The 18214-nt window shown below is 40.7% G+C and overlaps 1 protein-coding gene across 2 annotated transcripts in view; it reads right to left on the bottom strand.

Annotated features, from left to right (window-relative positions):
• Positions 1-18214, bottom strand: part of MAP2K5 (mitogen-activated protein kinase kinase 5) — a 127688-nt gene that overhangs the window by 61824 nt on the left and 47650 nt on the right. For both annotated transcript variants that reach the window (XM_032194790.1, XM_032194791.1), the window contains exons 12-15: positions 15481-15542; positions 9812-9860; positions 3011-3084; positions 2039-2089 (exon numbers count right to left, since the gene is read on the bottom strand). In XM_032194790.1, the coding sequence (XP_032050681.1) occupies positions 2039-2089; positions 3011-3084; positions 9812-9860; positions 15481-15542 (236 nt within the window). The remainder of the gene's footprint in view (positions 1-2038; positions 2090-3010; positions 3085-9811; positions 9861-15480; positions 15543-18214) is intronic.

Raw genomic sequence — 18214 nt, 5'->3', positions numbered from 1 at the left:
GTGCAGAAGGGTAGCCTTCAAATGACATAACCTAAAAAAAAAAAAAAAAAAAAAAAGGATAAAAAAATGAAACTGGAACGGAATTTTTTTGATGGAGCCACCAAAAATTGTGGTGATTGTTTTTTTTGGTTTTAAATTTCATTTTTATTATTAAAGCACATCACAGTGAGCCTCCAGATAAGGTGGAACCACCAGCCCAACCGAGCCCATGCCGAGGATGCTCGCTGAGCTTTGTGGTGCCAGCGAGGCCCCAGCCCCTACAGAGCCACCGAGCCAGATGCACAGCTCCAGGGGAGCTCAAGTTTTAAACACCACCTTACACACAGAACTGATGTATTCACAGAAGATAGTGGCAAGTAAATCATTTGCACGTTTAAACAAAAAGTTCAGTTGCGTGACTTTCTCTTTTAAAAGCACAGAGAAGATGGAAATGGTGCATGCACCAAGTAAAGCATGCAACGTGCAGCTCGCCCTAACAATACACAGCTCACGATCCTTTCTGTTAAGGATTTCCACAACTGGTTACCCTTTTTCATTCAAAAAAATATTTTTTTGTTTGTTTTCTTCTCTCTATATAGTAGGTGATAAAGTGATTTTACAGAAAATGTGTTTTTGATGGAAATTTAAATTTCTCAATTAGAAAACAAAATTAAAAGATAGCTCAATTTCTTGATGGTTTCAAATTCCATCCTGCTCCCCCCCAACCAGGCAGACACACCAAAGCTTATGACCTTCAATATATTTTGATGACTACATTATATGTTTGATGATGACAAACTATGAATTTAGTGAGCAAAACAATTTTAACACAAGAAATGAGATCAAATACGTTTCAGCTTAAACTTCTTTTTCAATTTATAGATGAATGTATCACAGTCATCCATAAAGAAGAAGAGAAGAAGTAATTTATTTAATGCACACCTGGGAAAGAGAACAGTAATCTTGACTTGTACACTAAAAGCATAATACAATTTAATTATTAGATCTGCTTAAACCACACTAAGACTAAGAGTGGTGTGGGAGAAGTTGATTAATTTGAAGCTGTTTATTTGTTTGAATCACTATATTCCAGTTATTTTACAGCACAGAGACACAGAAATCAGCAGGCTTACTAGCAAATGTGGTAATATATATGACCAGATTTAAAAATACATATATGTTTTTATGCACTTAATATATTGATCACAAAGGATAGCCCAAGTCTCTCTAGGATGGTGGCATGAGTGTTTCAGAAGCCACATAATGAGTACACCTTGACTACAAAAGCTTTTAGCAAATAAATGGACACCCTGGGATGCTTTCTCCTCACAAGAAAGTAAGAAAAAATACCTGAAAGCGATTAAAGGTCATGGATTTCTCTCTCCTATTATCTGAGGTTTGAAAAACACAAGTATAGACCATTTTGTATTGCTGTTTGCATTTTGCATTTTTTTTCTTTTTTTAAACAATCTGAATACTGATTTTTTCCTCATCAACATTATTACATATGTAGTTTGTTAAAAAAGAACTGAAGTGACCAAAAATAAAAGACAATTATTTAATGCTTCTGTTTAGTGTTATTTAAGTTTCCACCTCTGCTAAACAAAGAACCGAAATTATTCTAATTAATCAGACTAATGAAAAACACAGCTAACTTTTGTACAACAGGCATTCTCTGGTGACTAAAATTTATATAGAAAAGTGAAATGCACTGATGGCTTCTTATGTATGGTATGAACATCACCCAGTTTAGTGGCCTGGTATTATTATGGTGGACTGGCTCTCTTTGTTCCCTGCTGTTGCAATGCATTAAAGACACCTGAAATATATGAAAGAAACACTTTTCCTGTGTTACTCTTCCATATCAGCAAGACCTGTAGCTGTCAGAGAGCTGTTAGGTGAGCGCAGGTAGGAAAGGAGCTGTTTTGTGACACGCAATTATGCTGAGAGTGGGGGGAGAGGAAGTTTGAGCATCGATTTAGAATATGTCCTCCATTACATAGAGGAAGACTGAACAAATACTTCTATTTAAATGTTATTCCTACATAAATCCACTTACCGCCATATAAGCATTTGTTCCAACATACGTCTTGGCTATAGAATTCACCAGCTATCAGACAAAACAGTCTGTTAGAACAATATAAAGATAATGTGGAAATAAAATGGGCAATTATTCCTCATTTAACCTACAATCATCATTCCTATAAATCAACTAAAAATTATGGAAAAGGGAACAAATTTATCTGCGAAGGCATTAAAAATGATTAAATCTCCCTTTTGTTTTGAATGAGAGTTCCAATTTAAACAAGCGCTGCATTACGGTTTATGGCAGATAACCTTAAACAATTCTGTTAAACAGGATGCTTAGCGCTTTAGTACCCCAAACTAGTCTGATATAAAAAGTCAATTTGAAGTAGGATTGAACGCGCTCATTTTTCAGTCAGCTGGCTCAAGATGTGAATAAAGCCACATTCATCTCTTGAATGCAATGAGCACTAAATACGCTGGAGGGACAACAGGCTCTGACAAGTTATAATACCAGGCTGACCTTCTCTTTGGTCCTCGTGTTTGGCTGAGAGTAAAGGTGCTGAAATTCAAATCAACATCACAGCAAGCTCATGGGTCACTATCAGAGAAGTTCTCCAGGGAGGACCAAAATGGAAATTAATTAAAATTTGTGCTGCACATTGTAAAAGCCCACCACTATTGTTACTCCCAATATTAATTTTTATTGTGGGCCAGTTGGGCTCCCCAGACGCATCTCTCGTTCTGCCCTCCCTTTTGTCTGGCCAAAACGCTTTCATATCAAAGCTGCATATCAATGAAGTTTGCTATTCGTAAGTAGTAATTACAATATCAGCAGTTTTTACTGTCATTAAACAATGAACAATCATATTCAGATGAAGAAAAGTCGCCCAGAGATTAAAAATGAATAGCGCTCTCCCAGCAGAGGGGAGCTTGCTGGGGCCGCCCGCCTGGCGCCAGGTGATTTGGGCAGCAGGGAGCAGGAGGATATCTGAGGGGGCATTACCTGGGTGCTCACCCCGAAGTCACACAGCTTCACCTGCCCTCGTGTGTTCACCAGCATATTCGATGGCTTCACATCTGTTGGGACAAAACCAGATTTCATTTACGTTATCCTGGATAACGCACGTACGGAGATCGTAACGAGTATTGGCATGGTAGATTTTAATAGAATCGTCGGCACAATAATCATTAGCGTGATAGATTTTAATAGAAAATATTTCAAAGATACATTTCAAATGCAAGCTCTGTTTGGTAACAGTCATTAGCACAGGTGACATTACATCTACTGCAGGTGACACCAATCTAGGAGGAGCAGCAAGGGCGCTGAAGGATGGGATCCAGAATTCAAAGAGATCTTGACAAATTCGCAAATGAGACTGAAATAATATTCAATAGGGACAATAGGGACAAGTGGAAGTGCTGCATTTAGACAGGGATTAATCGACTGCATAAATACCAGATAACTCAACTGCCTGGGGTGGAGGCTGGAGCAGGGCTGTGAAGAAGGACCTGCAGGTTGTGGAGGAGACAGGGAGGGGACAGACTGCAAGCTCTCAGATCCAGGAAATTCTGATACAAAGAAGTGGAAGGGAACAACTTGTGTTTCAGAGGATGAATAAGCTAAAACCCACCGGAGGGTATGTTAATTTATTTTATTTTATTTAACTTTTTTTTTTTTTTTAAGGTTTATGTAAGAAATAAGCCACATGCAAGTCAAAAAACTAAACCCCAAGATTTCCTAGAAAAAAGTCGCTACCTCCAGACAATTTAGGAAAACAGTGCTAAGTATCCCCTACAAACACCAGCATGTAGGAACACAAAGCACAAACACGTCCAAGCCTCCTGCTGCCACGGCAAGGTGCCCGTTGCAGCTCTGCCCTTTTGCACAGCCCTGTTTGAAGGTATGGGCTACCACCTCCACAGCTCCTACTGCACAAACAGGCTCTAATCTCCCCGTTTCGGAGCTTTTACAGAGGCTGGCTGCCAGCAACGCGTTAAAATGATTGCTAATTCCGCTCCTGCGCATAAAACTTCACCACGGGCCATAAAGACAGATTGCAAGTGCGAAGATGTTATCGCTGACCCCCTCCGATGTCAAAAGGAGTCGGTAGGCTTCTGATGCATACTGTAAAATCGATGTGCAGATAAAGTGCTAAACATCCAGCCTAACTGTATGGCAGGAGACGTTGAGCATCCTTCTGTGCCAGGGCTGCCAGTGGGAAGGCGAAATGGGTGCGATACGGCCGGGCTCGGGAAGATGAGAGCGCAGTGCCTCAGCCTCATCGCTGCTTTCTTCTGTCATTATGGATTAAAAGCACTTGCTCGTATCGTTGCCTTCTTTAAAAGTGAACACTAGTTGGGTGCAGATGGATGAAACCCAACTAGAAAGGAACCTAATTTTGTTTATCATTAAGTTTGCCTTTCTTTAGCAGATGTCTTCTGGTACCACAGTAGCTGGCTTAATTTGTCTCTGTAATGTAAAAATGTATAACCTCAATTAACAAGCTGATTAAACGCTTTCCTATACTTGAGCTAAAAATCCAGTTTAAAAAGGGGGAGCATTCAATAACACTTTATACGGCTTAACTGAGTCTGTGTGTTTCAGTCAGGCATCGATACCGGCAGTGCATTTTGCAATTCCGCCCTAAAGCCAGAAGAAAAATCAGTCCCAAGCTCTTCACCATGTTACAGCATCAACAAAAGTAAGTTTGGGTACCATGACCTCTGTTTCAACTTTAGAAATCCAATCTGTATGCTGCATTTTTATGGGATTTTTACCTACTCCCCCTACCCCAGGTGACGAGACAAAATACTGCCTGAGAGCAATCCATGCACCAAATCCGTCACATGCTTCCCAACATTTTAGGAATATTTTGTTCTAATGAAAACTTTGGGAAGACTCTGGCATTTGCTTCTGGCAACCACTCAGCAGCACACTCCTCTCTGAAGCCAAGTGGCTTTGCTAAGTTCAGTGAGACACGCACTGCACATCAGCAGGCCCCATCCTGCACCCCGACACCGCAAGCAGCAGCCCTGCCAAACCCCCAGGGCTACCCAGGCACCGTGCTTGTGCAGTTGCTGAAATTACAGAAAATACAGGACGTGCTGACGTGCTGAATTATGAGTCCAGCTGTTTACTGTACTAACATTTTTAAATCAAAATTGCAGTATAAGAACGGGTCCTTGCTTTTCATACTAAAGGATCTAACAAAAATAATCAGCGACAAAATGAATGCAAGCAATGCTTTGCTACAGTATGGCTGGAAATAGGTTAATGGGATCAGGACTGGAACACCAGTATTTTTTGACGAGGCAAAAATCCTTTCACTCTGCTCAGCGAGGGGTCTGGGCGGACAGAAGGAAGCTCTGAGCACAAAACCCCACAGCTGCCCAGCACGCCGTGCTGAGGAGCACGCACACAGCCCAGTGTTCGTTTTATAGGGACTCAGTTGGGTACGTGTCATGAGCCCAGAAAAGAGGCAAGATGTTCTCCAAGTCCCTGTTCCCCTAATGTGACCTACCTGGGGGATGCCACCACAGCAGATTTGTCCCCTGTCCCATCAGGGCTGCCCAGCTCCACCAAGGCAGCAGCTCCGAGGCTCCCTCCAGCCATTGCCTCGTGACGTGGGGGCTCTGCAGCCCCCTCGCCCCTTCCCTAGTGTCACACCCCACGTGGCAGCAAGCTGATATAATTTAAACCCATCTTTCATTCATTACGTGTTGCTTGATCCCAAAATCCTCCCAAAACTTTAAAAAAAAAATCCTCCCCGAAATAATAAATAAGGCAATTGGCAACCAGCCTGTAAAGGAACCAAACGCAGGTTAGGGATTCTGCTGAGCAAGCTGCAGCAAAACAAGCACTGCTAAGAACAAATACTATTTGTCTTTGCAGCACAAATTAAATAGCACTACAAATGGAGAATTTAAGCAAATATTTGCTATAAATTCCAACGGTTGTGTTGGTTTCCTCCAGAAAAGAAAAAAAAAAAAGGAAGTGACAACCCTAGATAAAACTGTCACTTCGGAAAGTGTCTCATATTGAAAGTAGGGAGGAAAAAAATCACCCCATCAGGAAATTAGCCTTTTTGTTCATAAACTGCTTCAGTTAATGGGTTAAATATTTTTTGGTTTTGGAAAACAAATGTGCATAAATAATGTTCTGCACCATCTGCTTGTGATTAATATTACTGTTTAGAAGTGAAAGAATTTAAACAAGAGCCAAAAGGGGTCATTATGCTCCCATTACCAGTGCTTGCTTAATACAAATGATTTCTATGAAGCATCATTATGGAGGATGAACAAGTTCTCTTTATGATCTAAGTCGTTTCACCTCTCTGCAGATAAATGGGACCTCCAAGCTCTTACTTACCAGTAAACAGAACTGTCAGAGGTTCAGCTTTCTGAACACCAAACATTTCAGTCATCTTGGCTTATTGAAAAGCGAACAGATTAATGATTGTAGGGCGAAAAACAGATTTCTAAAAGCTGTCTCTTGACTTCTTCTGTGATTTAAAAATATAAGACTGCAATATTCTAGGTTCAAGGGAGAGGAGATACAAAAGAGATTTTAGCTGCTCACAGAACATGACTATTAACAAAGTGAAGCCGCTGGGAGAATGACAGCATTTTCTTGCCCAAATGACCTCACCAGCATGCTTCTTGCAGAGGTCATGATCATTATTACTATTATTATTTTGAAATAAACATAATAGTTCATGAGTGTGCAGCTATGTGCTTAGCTACACACACATATATAGGTGTGTACGTATATGCACACACACACACACCCTATTATCTCTGTTTGCACTTCATTATATGTAACACTAAAGCCGATTAATTCTCACAAAGCTAAGAAGTGTGACGGGGGAGCGACTGGATGTCTTTGGTGAGATCTTCTGCAAACTGCAGCTCCTGCTGAGAAGACAGAACACTGATGTCCACCGTGCCCGTCCCTACCTGGCAGCCCTCCTCCAGCTCGCTTAAAACAAAACAAAGGAGGGTTTGAAAACACTTCTGTGGGAATAAGGTGGGAAGAGAGCATCTGGGTGATGCAGGAATCTCCCACAGATTGCCATGCAACCAGCAGGCAGTCCAGGAAGGTCTACAGATCAGCTCTGCCCAACCTCATGCATCACAAACCAGAAAACACTTCCCAAAGCTCTGACACAAAACCTCCTCAGAAAGAAATCCCAAGACCAGTGCAACATATACCAGTCCCTAGTATGTACACACTGATGCATACAAATACAGATCAGTACAATTAAACACAAGTGGGTAACATTTATTTCAAACATTTCTTTTAATAAGAAGGTGTGAACTGAGGAAAGCATACTAGATTAAATGCATACGGTCTATACTTATTCTTGAACTTAACAGATTTTGGTTCGTCTTTATACAAACTTTGACTTTGTACATGATTAGACTTGTTTAATTGCTAATTCTGTTTTAAATCTAAGTTAATTTCTCATTACCCTTCCATTTCTACTTCTTATCCTCTGGGGAAAAGAGCACACTTATCATTGGGACATTCTCACATCTTCCAAAGAAGTGGTGTAGGTGTTAATCTTTTGTTTACGTTTGATGTGGGTGTGATGACTATGACTACAGCTTTGCGTTTATTAATATGCACGGCTATCACCTCATTAGTTGCAAGGTATGTTTTGAAGTTAAGCTGTAATATTTGCTGAAATGTCTGATCTGGAATAAAAGACTTGTTCATTGTGTTTCCTTTGCTTTAATCCATGCTCTAGTCACAAATCTGTCGTTTGCTGCACTGCATTGCACAGCTTCTTCACGATGATTGCTTCTGCACCTTAGTTATCACCACCACAGAAATTCTTGACTTCTTAGCCTGTACGAGCTTCCCACACAGCCTGCTTTACATGTGACAGCAAGGAAGTCAGGGTTACATTTTCTTTCATTTACCTCTGATGCATTAAAACCAGTAGGCGGCTGAAGGAGATTACCCCCGAGAAACCAGCATCTTCCTGGCACTGCATTGCTCTGTCCCCTGCTCTGCTCTGTACCTTGCATTAACTGTTTTATATCAGAGCACACACACACACACAAACATGTGTGTGTACTGAACAAACAAGCCCCTGAAGAATCCAGTAACAGACCAAGGCCAGAAAACTCTGAATTGTTTTTGTTTTTTAAAAAAGGATCAATTTCTGCACTTTTCTTTAGCCAACAGCAAGGACCATACATAATTTACAACAGAAACAATAAAACGTTACAGGTAGGGTATTTATGCTTGACCACAGTGCTCGCTCCAAATCGTATTCAGAAGGTGGCTACAGTCTCTACTGAAAAAGATTCAAAAGAGAAGAAATTTCAAACCACCTTTTCCTTTCTGGGGGCTATAAAAGCACGGTAAGGACTGTGCTGCCTACTCAGAGTGACACCCAGCCACGGATGTTCCAGATACTTTTTCTTTTCTTTTTATCCTGACATTTGCTGTGGCAGCTGTGGCATCTAGATTGTACATCCTCTTGCTCAGAGTAGATGGAGCTGTTATATCTCAGCATCTGGCAACATTCAGGCTAATAGATTAAATGTTTAAACCACCATCAGAAACACAAGGCCTCACTTCATGGGCTCCCAAATGGATGAAGAACTAAAGGACAGCTGAGCCTAAGCTCCAAGGTGGGGCAGGACTTCAATACCTACTGCTAATTAGCATTTCCTATTAATTTGTTCTTCTCACCCAAAGCACAGACTTCTGAATGCCTCTCCGGAGGTGCCCAGCTCCTTGCACAGACCACACCAGGACACGCGGCACCTCACCCAGGCATTTCCCAGCACCTCCCCAAAACCTGGCACCTGCTTCTCAGCTACTCCAAAACTCCCCAGAGGAAAGGGCCTTACCTATTTGGTTCCCAACTTAAGATTTTCTACTTGTCTCCCTACTTCCACTTCTCTTTCAATCACAAATGATGTCGGTTACTGCATGCTCCAACTGTGCACAGGGGCTGAGTGAGCAGATGGGTTAAATTAAACAGTATTGTTAGCGACATTAGGAGCCGGAGCTGTTACTTTCAGACACTTTAGAAACATTATAAATGTAATGAGTTTCTCCTTCTCTTTTTTATTTGGGGAGCGGAGTGGAGGGGAAAGGGCTTCTTTGTTCTTTAAACATCATTTTCCACTGCTTTCAGAGCTGACATTGGTTTTTGAAGTTCTAGAGTATTTCACCACAAAAAACAATGTATTTTAAACAAACTCTAAAAACACTAAAAGCAAGAAATACATGAGAAGCTAAAAAAACAAACCAAATGAAAAACCAAGGTAACTTCAGAAAGCAGAACAAACAGTGAAAACCTAAAAATGGTCTGTTATGCCCAAGCAGGTTTAAAGTTTCTTTAATTACACATGACCATCTTAAGGACAACAGGTGACAATTTTAGATGTGAGACTAGCAATGAATGTGGATGCCGTGTGAGATTTCTGAAGAACAGAAGAAAATTCATTACCTGCCTTCTAGTTTCAAAGGTAGTCAAGCATTTAATGATCCTTGCTGATTGTGAAAATTCCACTTGGCACCTGTTTGCAACCCTAAGCATCTAAATCTCTACAAAATTCATTCCTCTCTTTAGTCTATCGTATACAGGGAAGGACAATAAAAGAGAACAGCAGTAAAAATATTTTATCAAAGAATCTGCAAGGCTAATGAGTAAGATGCATTCTGCTTAACTCTACTGGAATCAAACCAGATGTTAGTTTGGTCTACTGTCTCTGCTGAAAGTGTTGTTAAAATAAAATAATGTGGTATTTCACTGAAAAACTGACAACATCTGTTACTCACCTCTGTGTAAAATCTTTAGACTCCATAAATAGGTAAGGCCTTTCACAACCTGTATTCGAGAGAAAGAACAATAATACATATTAGAGAGTCCTGGTACAAAACGCTACAAATCTCATCTGGCAGGAGTTGTTAAAGACCCGACATCCAATGAAGAGTGGAGTCAGGACCATGAAAAGGGGAGACAAAACACCTCTTCCAAAAAATTACAGCCACAGATGAACCTCTGATGGAAACTTGCTGCAGATTACATGACAGAAGGTTCTTTGGGAACACGTGAATAAACTTCTACCTAGGTCGTCTTGAAACAAAAGTAAACCAATGAAATTAAAGGTCAGAAAACAAAACCAAAATCTAGCATCCCGTTTTACTGCCTTTCTTTTATTTGCCCCCATCATTTGCTTCATCTACACTTTCTCCCTTCCTTCCTTACCATGTTTTTACTTATTCCATGCAAATGCCGAACATTTCTTCCTCAACTGCATAAATTATCTTATTCTTCAGATTACTTATGGACCAAACATGAACCTTACTGAAGGTTTTGGTTCTGTAATGTAACTAAAACCCAATACTTCTTGCACTTTTAACACTACTTTTTTTTTCTTTCTTAGATTTACTTTTCCTAGGAGCCCAGAAAACTAACAAGATTCAACAAACTGTTTACTTTTTACCCAAACTATCTCTGCTGTCCCAGCCAGCCTTTTTAATACAGCAAAGCTTTTTTTTTTTTTTTTTTTTTTTTTTTTACAAAGTTTCTATCTATGAGATGACATTTCATTCATTTTCCTGAGACACTTCTCTTTGTGCACCTCCAGAACAATAAAGCATTGCTGACATTTGTAAAGTTGTCTGAATTTTTCAGACAAAACAATTACATTCTTTTCATTGTCCGAGTAGACTGAAATGAAATTACTTCTGTTACAGTGATCAAGCAGAAGCGCTAAAAACATTGTACTGTGTGAAAGCAGATAGCATAGTAATTTTCAGCCTTCCTATTGGATTAGAAACTCATTTTTAAATTTATTCTGTAACCAAAAACAACATAAGAGAAATCTGAAGCTCTTTTGTAAACCAAATAATGATTCTGGATCCCCCAGTAAATTGCTCTAGATGGCAATTCCTCAGTGTTAAACTCACACTCCGTACCCAACTATCTCATGGCCTCAGATGGTAATTACCTGTAACAAAAGGCCTTAGTCAAATTCTGTATGCCCTGCGGTGTGGCCTTGTTCACTTTAGCCTTTCAAAAATCAAAACAGGGGAATTCTACTTACACAGCATTTTGACATAAGAAGAAGCAGAAAAAAAGCATCGATGCAAAAAGGGGGATGCAACATTTCAGGTTTCCTCCAAAGGTAAAAGTAATTTTACGTACACTAAGCTTCTTTGATTATTAAACATATATTTAGATTACTTAGCATCTTTGAAATCATTATAAATTAATTTATTTTAAAGCATGTATTCGTAAAAAAAAAAAAAAAGAAACACTTCCTAGAGGGGAAAAAAAAAATCAACAGCTGTGAGTTATTAAGTAGCTTTATTATGGAACATGTGCTGAATAAGCAGTTATAAGAGACAGTATCAACCCAACTCTCCTGTTCTGACTGTCTCAGCAACAGTGTACAAAGGAATAAAACGAGCTTTTCCCTTTATGTGGCATTGCAAATACGCACACAGAAGTCCCCCCAACAGACGAGCCTGGTGTAAAGTACCATTATTCACCTAACTTACATTTGCCCACCTCATGGAAGGGCTCTAAATATTAAATATTATCCTAAAACGGTGCTGGAACAGGGTATCTTTTGATTGAACATCTAGCAGGAATTATTGGTATTCAGTAAAGTGGGTTTTACAACAATGACTTGACAAAGCCTTGACACAAAAAGTACTTCCACCCGCTGTCAATCACTCACTCTCCTGACAGTTCAAGTGCACATCCTTTCAGGGAGAACTTCAATCAACATTAGCACTCAAAATACAGTGCACAATGTCACTGCTCAAGAAATTGAATTGAAAATAAATGCGTGAAGTGGCAAGCAAAGGTAGAACAGATTTTACATCGGCAGACCCAAATAAATAGGCAGCAGCACGAAAACAGGAGGAAGCACAGCACTTTGGGATTCCCAAGACGCACTTTTCCCTTTGAAAAAAAAACACCATGGCCCTCTGCACAAATAAAGGGCACAGAAAAGAAGAGAGATTTCACCTTCTTGTCAACACCATCTCATGCAGGCAACCAAGAGGAATTTTGTGATGAAGTCAGAGATCTCCCCGGTACCTAGGGGACTGAAGTCTCAGTACTATCTGCCTCTCTTACCGTGTTATCCCGCTCCTCAAAATGCAGTGCTTTGCCCCAAGATCTGGCAACTGCTTTCTTTGGAGGATTTCCTTTTACTGCCTTGCATTTTTTCTAGCATTCTGTCTTTCAGCATCAAACACACAACCCCACAAAAGAAGAGAAGACTACCGCACTTTATAAATTCCTACTATTTCAGCTTAAAAGCTCATCGTCCACCACAACTGGTTCCTGCCAAATCCGTGAGAGAAGTGTGTGGAAAAGCAAGAAGGAGGAGACTACCATGCAACTGCAGAGCCCTGCTCGAATACTTACAGCAGTACTGCAAGGAAATGAGTGAGAAACGGGTAACTGAGTACTCTTTGGGCTATGGAAAGTCAGGGTTGTCAAGAAAGGGATGTCTCTTAGGTAGTTCAGCCTGTGGAGATCAAGAATTGCAAGGAAATGACCTTGAATACAACTTGGTATTTAATTGAGCGAGTGGAGCACAGGGGCATCGCGCTCCCTTTGCTGCGTGCGTTGAGCAGGCACAGATCTTGTTCTAGACCAGCTGGGATTGCCTGCGACGTTTGTGCTCATTGCTCTGAGCAGGACAATCGCTTTTAAAGGCTGCCAGTCCCGTGCTTTTCATGGGGATTAAATTTGTGTAACAGGAAAGGAAGCAGGAAAACCATCAAGTCAGAGAGGAGAATACTGGGCCACTGCTAAATGTTTCCGCATCATCTTCCTCTGGCAATGGTTTCACTGAAAACTTCTACAAATATAACAAAAAGATTTTCTAATTAACAGATGAGCAGGTCACACATATTATTAAACAGCTTCTGTAGACTAATGCATTGTACATGTCTCCAGGGAATAAAAGACAAATGACTCTGTGTACACGGTGCAAGGAAGGTAAAAAGAAAATGCACAGACCGAAAAAACAGAGAGACCGTGGAAGCTCCAGATTTTGCCCACAGAATCCATGTAAGCTCTAGCTTTTGTCGGACATTCTCCTGCCCATCAGTACGTGATCAGAAGTCCTACAGGCTTTGGGTAATCTTCACAAGCTGTTTAGAGTGAAGATTATGGTGTCTATGCACAATACCTGGCAAAAAGGTGCCCAACCTACAAAATGGGCTGCTGGGCTCTACCCAAATGTCAGACACCAAGATGCAGGGTGGTCATTTGTGAAAACTTAAAGGAGCTACTCCTGCTGCTGCTGACAAATTATAGAGCAAACAAAAGCTCTCAGCGCCTCCTTCCAACAAGCCTACCATGCCAATTGAGCAAAAACTCAGCACCAGAGCAGAGGAAGCTGCCAGTGCTGGTTCAGCCTCAGTGCACCCCTTCTGTTACTGGGAAGCAGGAGGAAGGGGCGAGTTCCTCCTCTGAAGGCACCTGCTCCTTTGTTCACCTCTCTGCTGACCCCCTGGGCATGCTACAGACTGCTAAAACAGCAGATAAGACAACAATAAAAAAAGCTAAGTATCAATTCCCCATCCATGTCAGGGAGTCATGCTCACTAACTAACAGACTTGTAAGGCGATGACCCTGTAGGTGAACAAATATATATATTTTTGTTCAAGACATAAAAGATGGGGCCGAAGCACCGCTGTTATGGACAAGTGAAAAACTGGCAGAGAACATCTTCGGTGTTCCGAGCTGGGCTGGCCTGGGAGGATGTGAGAGAGGACACAAAAATAATTAAATAAGTGATAAAGTAAGTTAGTGTGGATGTATTAATTACACTACATGAAGTGAGATAAGGAAAAGGAGAAGCGAGAACCATCTGAATAAATGCTCGAAGGCCCATCCCAGTATTATTACACAATACACATGCTACTTAGCATCAGGAATATGAGCAAGTTATCATTCATTGCTCCATAGGGAAGAAGAGATGAAACGTTTTTACTCTGAACTAAAGGTGAAAAGCATTCAAATTCCATAAGAAACTGCTAGGCTATATAATGAGCAGATTTGAAGCTACTTAGAGGAAACAGCATCAGAGAAGGATGTTCATCACCCTGGGCAGGCCACACAAATTAAGAGAAAGTAGAGCTGTGAATTACAATGAACAGAGACTAAATAGCTGCCTGTGTTGGATTAAAGGATTTAAATTGTCAGCTTGATGTATAATGAATGTGAAAACCCAGCACTTAATTAAATGGCACACGATAGAATAACTTTGTTATGCTTTAAACTGCTTAAGTTATCAAAGTATTCCTTATATTTAGCAATTGTTTAGCAGTATCTCTCCCCTGTGACAACCACTAAGACACTGGTCAATTACCTGGTGTTCAGTCTTGGCAAAACATGCCACTTTTTTTGTTTGTTGTTGCTGTTAGTATTCCATAAGCTGAATTTTCAATCACGACTAGTGAATCTCTAGCAAGACAAAGTCTCTGAATGCTGTTGAGACTCAACAATGGCATACCAGGTGCTTGAAGGAGCCCACTGTCAGCTCCTTGCTACCAAACCAAGACACTTGGGGCCGACAGCTCAGCTTGGATCACAGACATCTCCCTGCTCACTGGGTCTCCAGCCACCACTGTTCATGTGTGGAGGGTTCCAGCTCAGGGGTGAGAGAGCAGCCTGTCCCCACGCAGCCTCTGTCAGGCTTTTGTGATGAACAAAAACTTCATCTGCCTTCTTCGTTGCCTTAAGGAGTACACCTACCACAGGGGGAAGACAGCAAGTGTGTTCTACCATTGCATTCTGATAACAGAAGCTGACTTTATTTTTCAACCTGAAAAGCAAATCTTATCGAATTACTTTGTGCAGAGTGAGGACGGTTGGAATGGAAATAACACACAAGAATCAGCAGAAGTGGCAGACAAGGGATCAACATGAGGGCTAGGACAGCACTGCTGAATCAATTTTTAAAGAAACCACACATTACAGAAGGATTTGAAGGGTAAATAAAGGAGATGAAGGGGCCTGCTCCATCCTAAAAGGTTGATATGAAGAAACGTGGCCACACAGTTCTCCAGCAAAATCATGTATTTTTCTTATCCCGTTCAATTTATCACATCCTCTTACATTTTCTGAGCCTCTGGCAAACGTGTGTGTTAGTCACAGAACAGGATGATATCCTTAACCCCTGTTTGGCCTGGCAAAACCTTTCCAACAGTAAAGCAAGCACAGACGGAGCCAGTTATGACCCTGAACTCTGGTGGCAGCAGACTGCTCTGCCTTCACAGACCTGCGTCCTTGTGAAGACAGGACAGTTAGGAGGAGCAATGAAGAGGATGGATACTTTCCTTTTACACACATACAATGAGGACAAGGTTTTTGGAGATGACTCAGTGTCCTAAGAGGGAACGTGCACACTCAAAGCAGGGATGTGTTATATGCACAATCAAAAACTAAAAGACAAAACCAAAGAAATACTTACAGCTACTGCTATTCTTCCTAGTACGTGTTCTGGAATTTTTCTATAAACATCCAAAGATCCCCCTGCAGGGACAAACAAAATGTGCTTAGGTAACATAAAATGAAATACTGCCCTAGATTTGAAGTCACAAGGGTTTTCTAGGCCTTGGTTATTAATAAAAAACCACCATCAATGATATAACAATAACTGTGTCAGAAATAACTGACCTTAAAAATCTACCAAACTGAGTAAATGCAGGAGACAGCATTCAGTTCTTTTTTTCACCCATGTTACTTACTTGTGCATGTAACACCAAAACTCGTTTTAGAAAACTTCCCAGCCACAGGACACAATATTGAAATCGGAGAGCTTAAAACCTTTGGGCTTGGCATAGCTCCTTGGAGACTGACAAAACCATCAGAAAAAGCAACAGTATTCTACCCCAGTCCCCAAAACCTAGTGCTAATGTTAGGTGGTATCTGATGCACTGCTTAAAGTCAGCTTCTTCATAATGACAAAACCAGTGAAAGCTGGGCTGAGCCCCGCAGTTTGTGCCCACACCGATGTCTGAAAGACGAGGAGCTCTGGGGTGGGCAGTTAAGTTTTCCCAGTAAGTTCCAGTATGGGACAGAACTTACTACCTGGCAAAACCCTGTCCAGCCAGCCTCATATATTCATGGAGAAAGCAAGAAACCTAAGTCACGATTGTGCAGACATCCCTGAAAGGCTGTTTCCCTTATCTTCCACATAGGGAATTAATGACTATGCCAGTGTTAAAAATGTCCCTTATGTGAAATACACACTTTTGTGTAAGAAAGTGAATTTAAAATTGACTATTACAAAAATCCAAGTAGAATGGCCAAAAGGAAAAAAAAAAAAAAAAAAAGACAAGTAAATTACATGCAGAACGTATTACATGCAGCCTGCAAGAATGTATAGTCAACTCCAGGCTAGAGGTTCTCAGAAGTGCTTAGCACTGATCTGACTGCTCTTGGTGCAGCCTATGGATTTTACTGATGATACCACTGGGAAAAGAGTTGGGCCAATACTCAGCAATTAGGAAAACTATACTTTGTACTTCGCTTATGGTTCAGTTTTTAAAAGTAAAACCCATTCATTCTGAAATGCTGCAATGCAAAGAAGTCACAAGGTCCTTGCACCAGACTTCAGCCTTAATTATACAATACCTTTTATTCTAATGATTTTTTCCCCATTGTCTTTATAGTCTTTGTATGTCAGAATATAGCATGTGTTTGTCTTCACTAATGTTGCTCTGATTCCAGGTCACCAAAATTACTATTTGTTCATTAAGTTTCATCTTTCAATTTATATTGTCTTATGTTTCCTGTGTATTGCAGTGAACCACAGTTCAAAAAGTAAATATAACTACTATTTAACAGAAATAACAGGAAAAAGGCTATCGTAAGGTCAGGCAGTTTCTGCTAATACTTGCAACTTATCCTTAAATTTTGGACAAAAAGACCTACTCTCACATACCAATCTGCTAATTCTTGCTGTTACAGATGTCACTACAGGAAGTGCAGGTTGGAAAATAAAAATAATAAAAAAAAATCTTTTTGCAGACAGCTGGAGAAATTTACCATTTTTCTATGGGGAAAAAAAAAAAAGCAAACAAACATTGTGGACAAGATTTCCACACCCAAATATAGGTTAGCTCCCAAATCTATATGTAGACATCACGGCACAGTCTGATAACCCGCACCTCTTGCTGTTTCTAAAGGGAATTTAATGAGTATTCAACAGCTTCAAGGAAGACAGGCTACAACGAAGTAAAAGACAGTGGTGCAATTCACCATCTTTAGTTACAAGAACATCAACTCTATCACAGACATAAGAGGGCAAAGATTAGAAAGCCTCATTTCCTATCTCTGCTGCTCTGTATGATCACTTGGCAGGTGGAAGGGTAATCCAGGTCACTTCAACCTCTGCGCTTTGGTATTTGCAGAGCTGGTGTTACCTGGTTTTTTCTTGCTTCCACATGTCAGGAGAGAGCCAACATGGCACAATACGCACACCTTAATTTTGTGTGTGTGTGTGTGTGCCCCTAAGGCATGAGTACCCCAAAAGAAGGAGATCTGTATCTAGATAATTCACAAAGGAAATGCCCAGCTTTTGTAATATTATCAGTAGACTTTGCTAGTACAGGATACACCTGGGCAAACAGTCATGGGATTTTTCTAGATGACCCGGACTCCGAAAATACTACAAACTGGTCCATTAAAGTAAAAAGGGCCAAAAATTTGTCAAGGTTAAGGTTGTTCATCTGCAGGGTTAGAAAATATTTATCATCGTCACCTGCATCCTTCCCCATCCAAATCAAAGGCCTGGAAAAAAAAATTGGCAAGGTCCTTTTATTTGCATTTTGTTCTTCCTTTAGATGCTTGCTGTTGTTTTCTGCCAGAAGGAGCGCACAACATGAGGCAGATCAGAGGTCATCTCCAGCATAATTCCAAGTAATTTGTGCATGGTCAGTAAACACCATTGTCATGCAACATCATGAGGGATGCATACCCTACAGGCTTAAGTATTTTCAGACAAGAATTTGGGACTGCAAGCATTTATGTCCATCATTTTGAAAAGTCTCTGAATTAGCAGGAGCAAACACACTCCAGGCAGATGCATGTTTTGGCATGAGCAGCTGCCTCCTTACTGCATGGGACTGATGCTTAACACAGGCTTGCAAATCCGAGTGCAATTGCAAGAAGAGCCCAGAGAAATGGCTAATGGTCACACA

This window comes from Aythya fuligula, chromosome 11 (assembly GCF_009819795.1).
Source record: "Aythya fuligula isolate bAytFul2 chromosome 11, bAytFul2.pri, whole genome shotgun sequence".
Classification (NCBI taxonomy): Eukaryota; Metazoa; Chordata; class Aves; order Anseriformes; family Anatidae; genus Aythya; species Aythya fuligula.
This window is presented reverse-complemented; position numbering and strand designations above follow the sequence as displayed.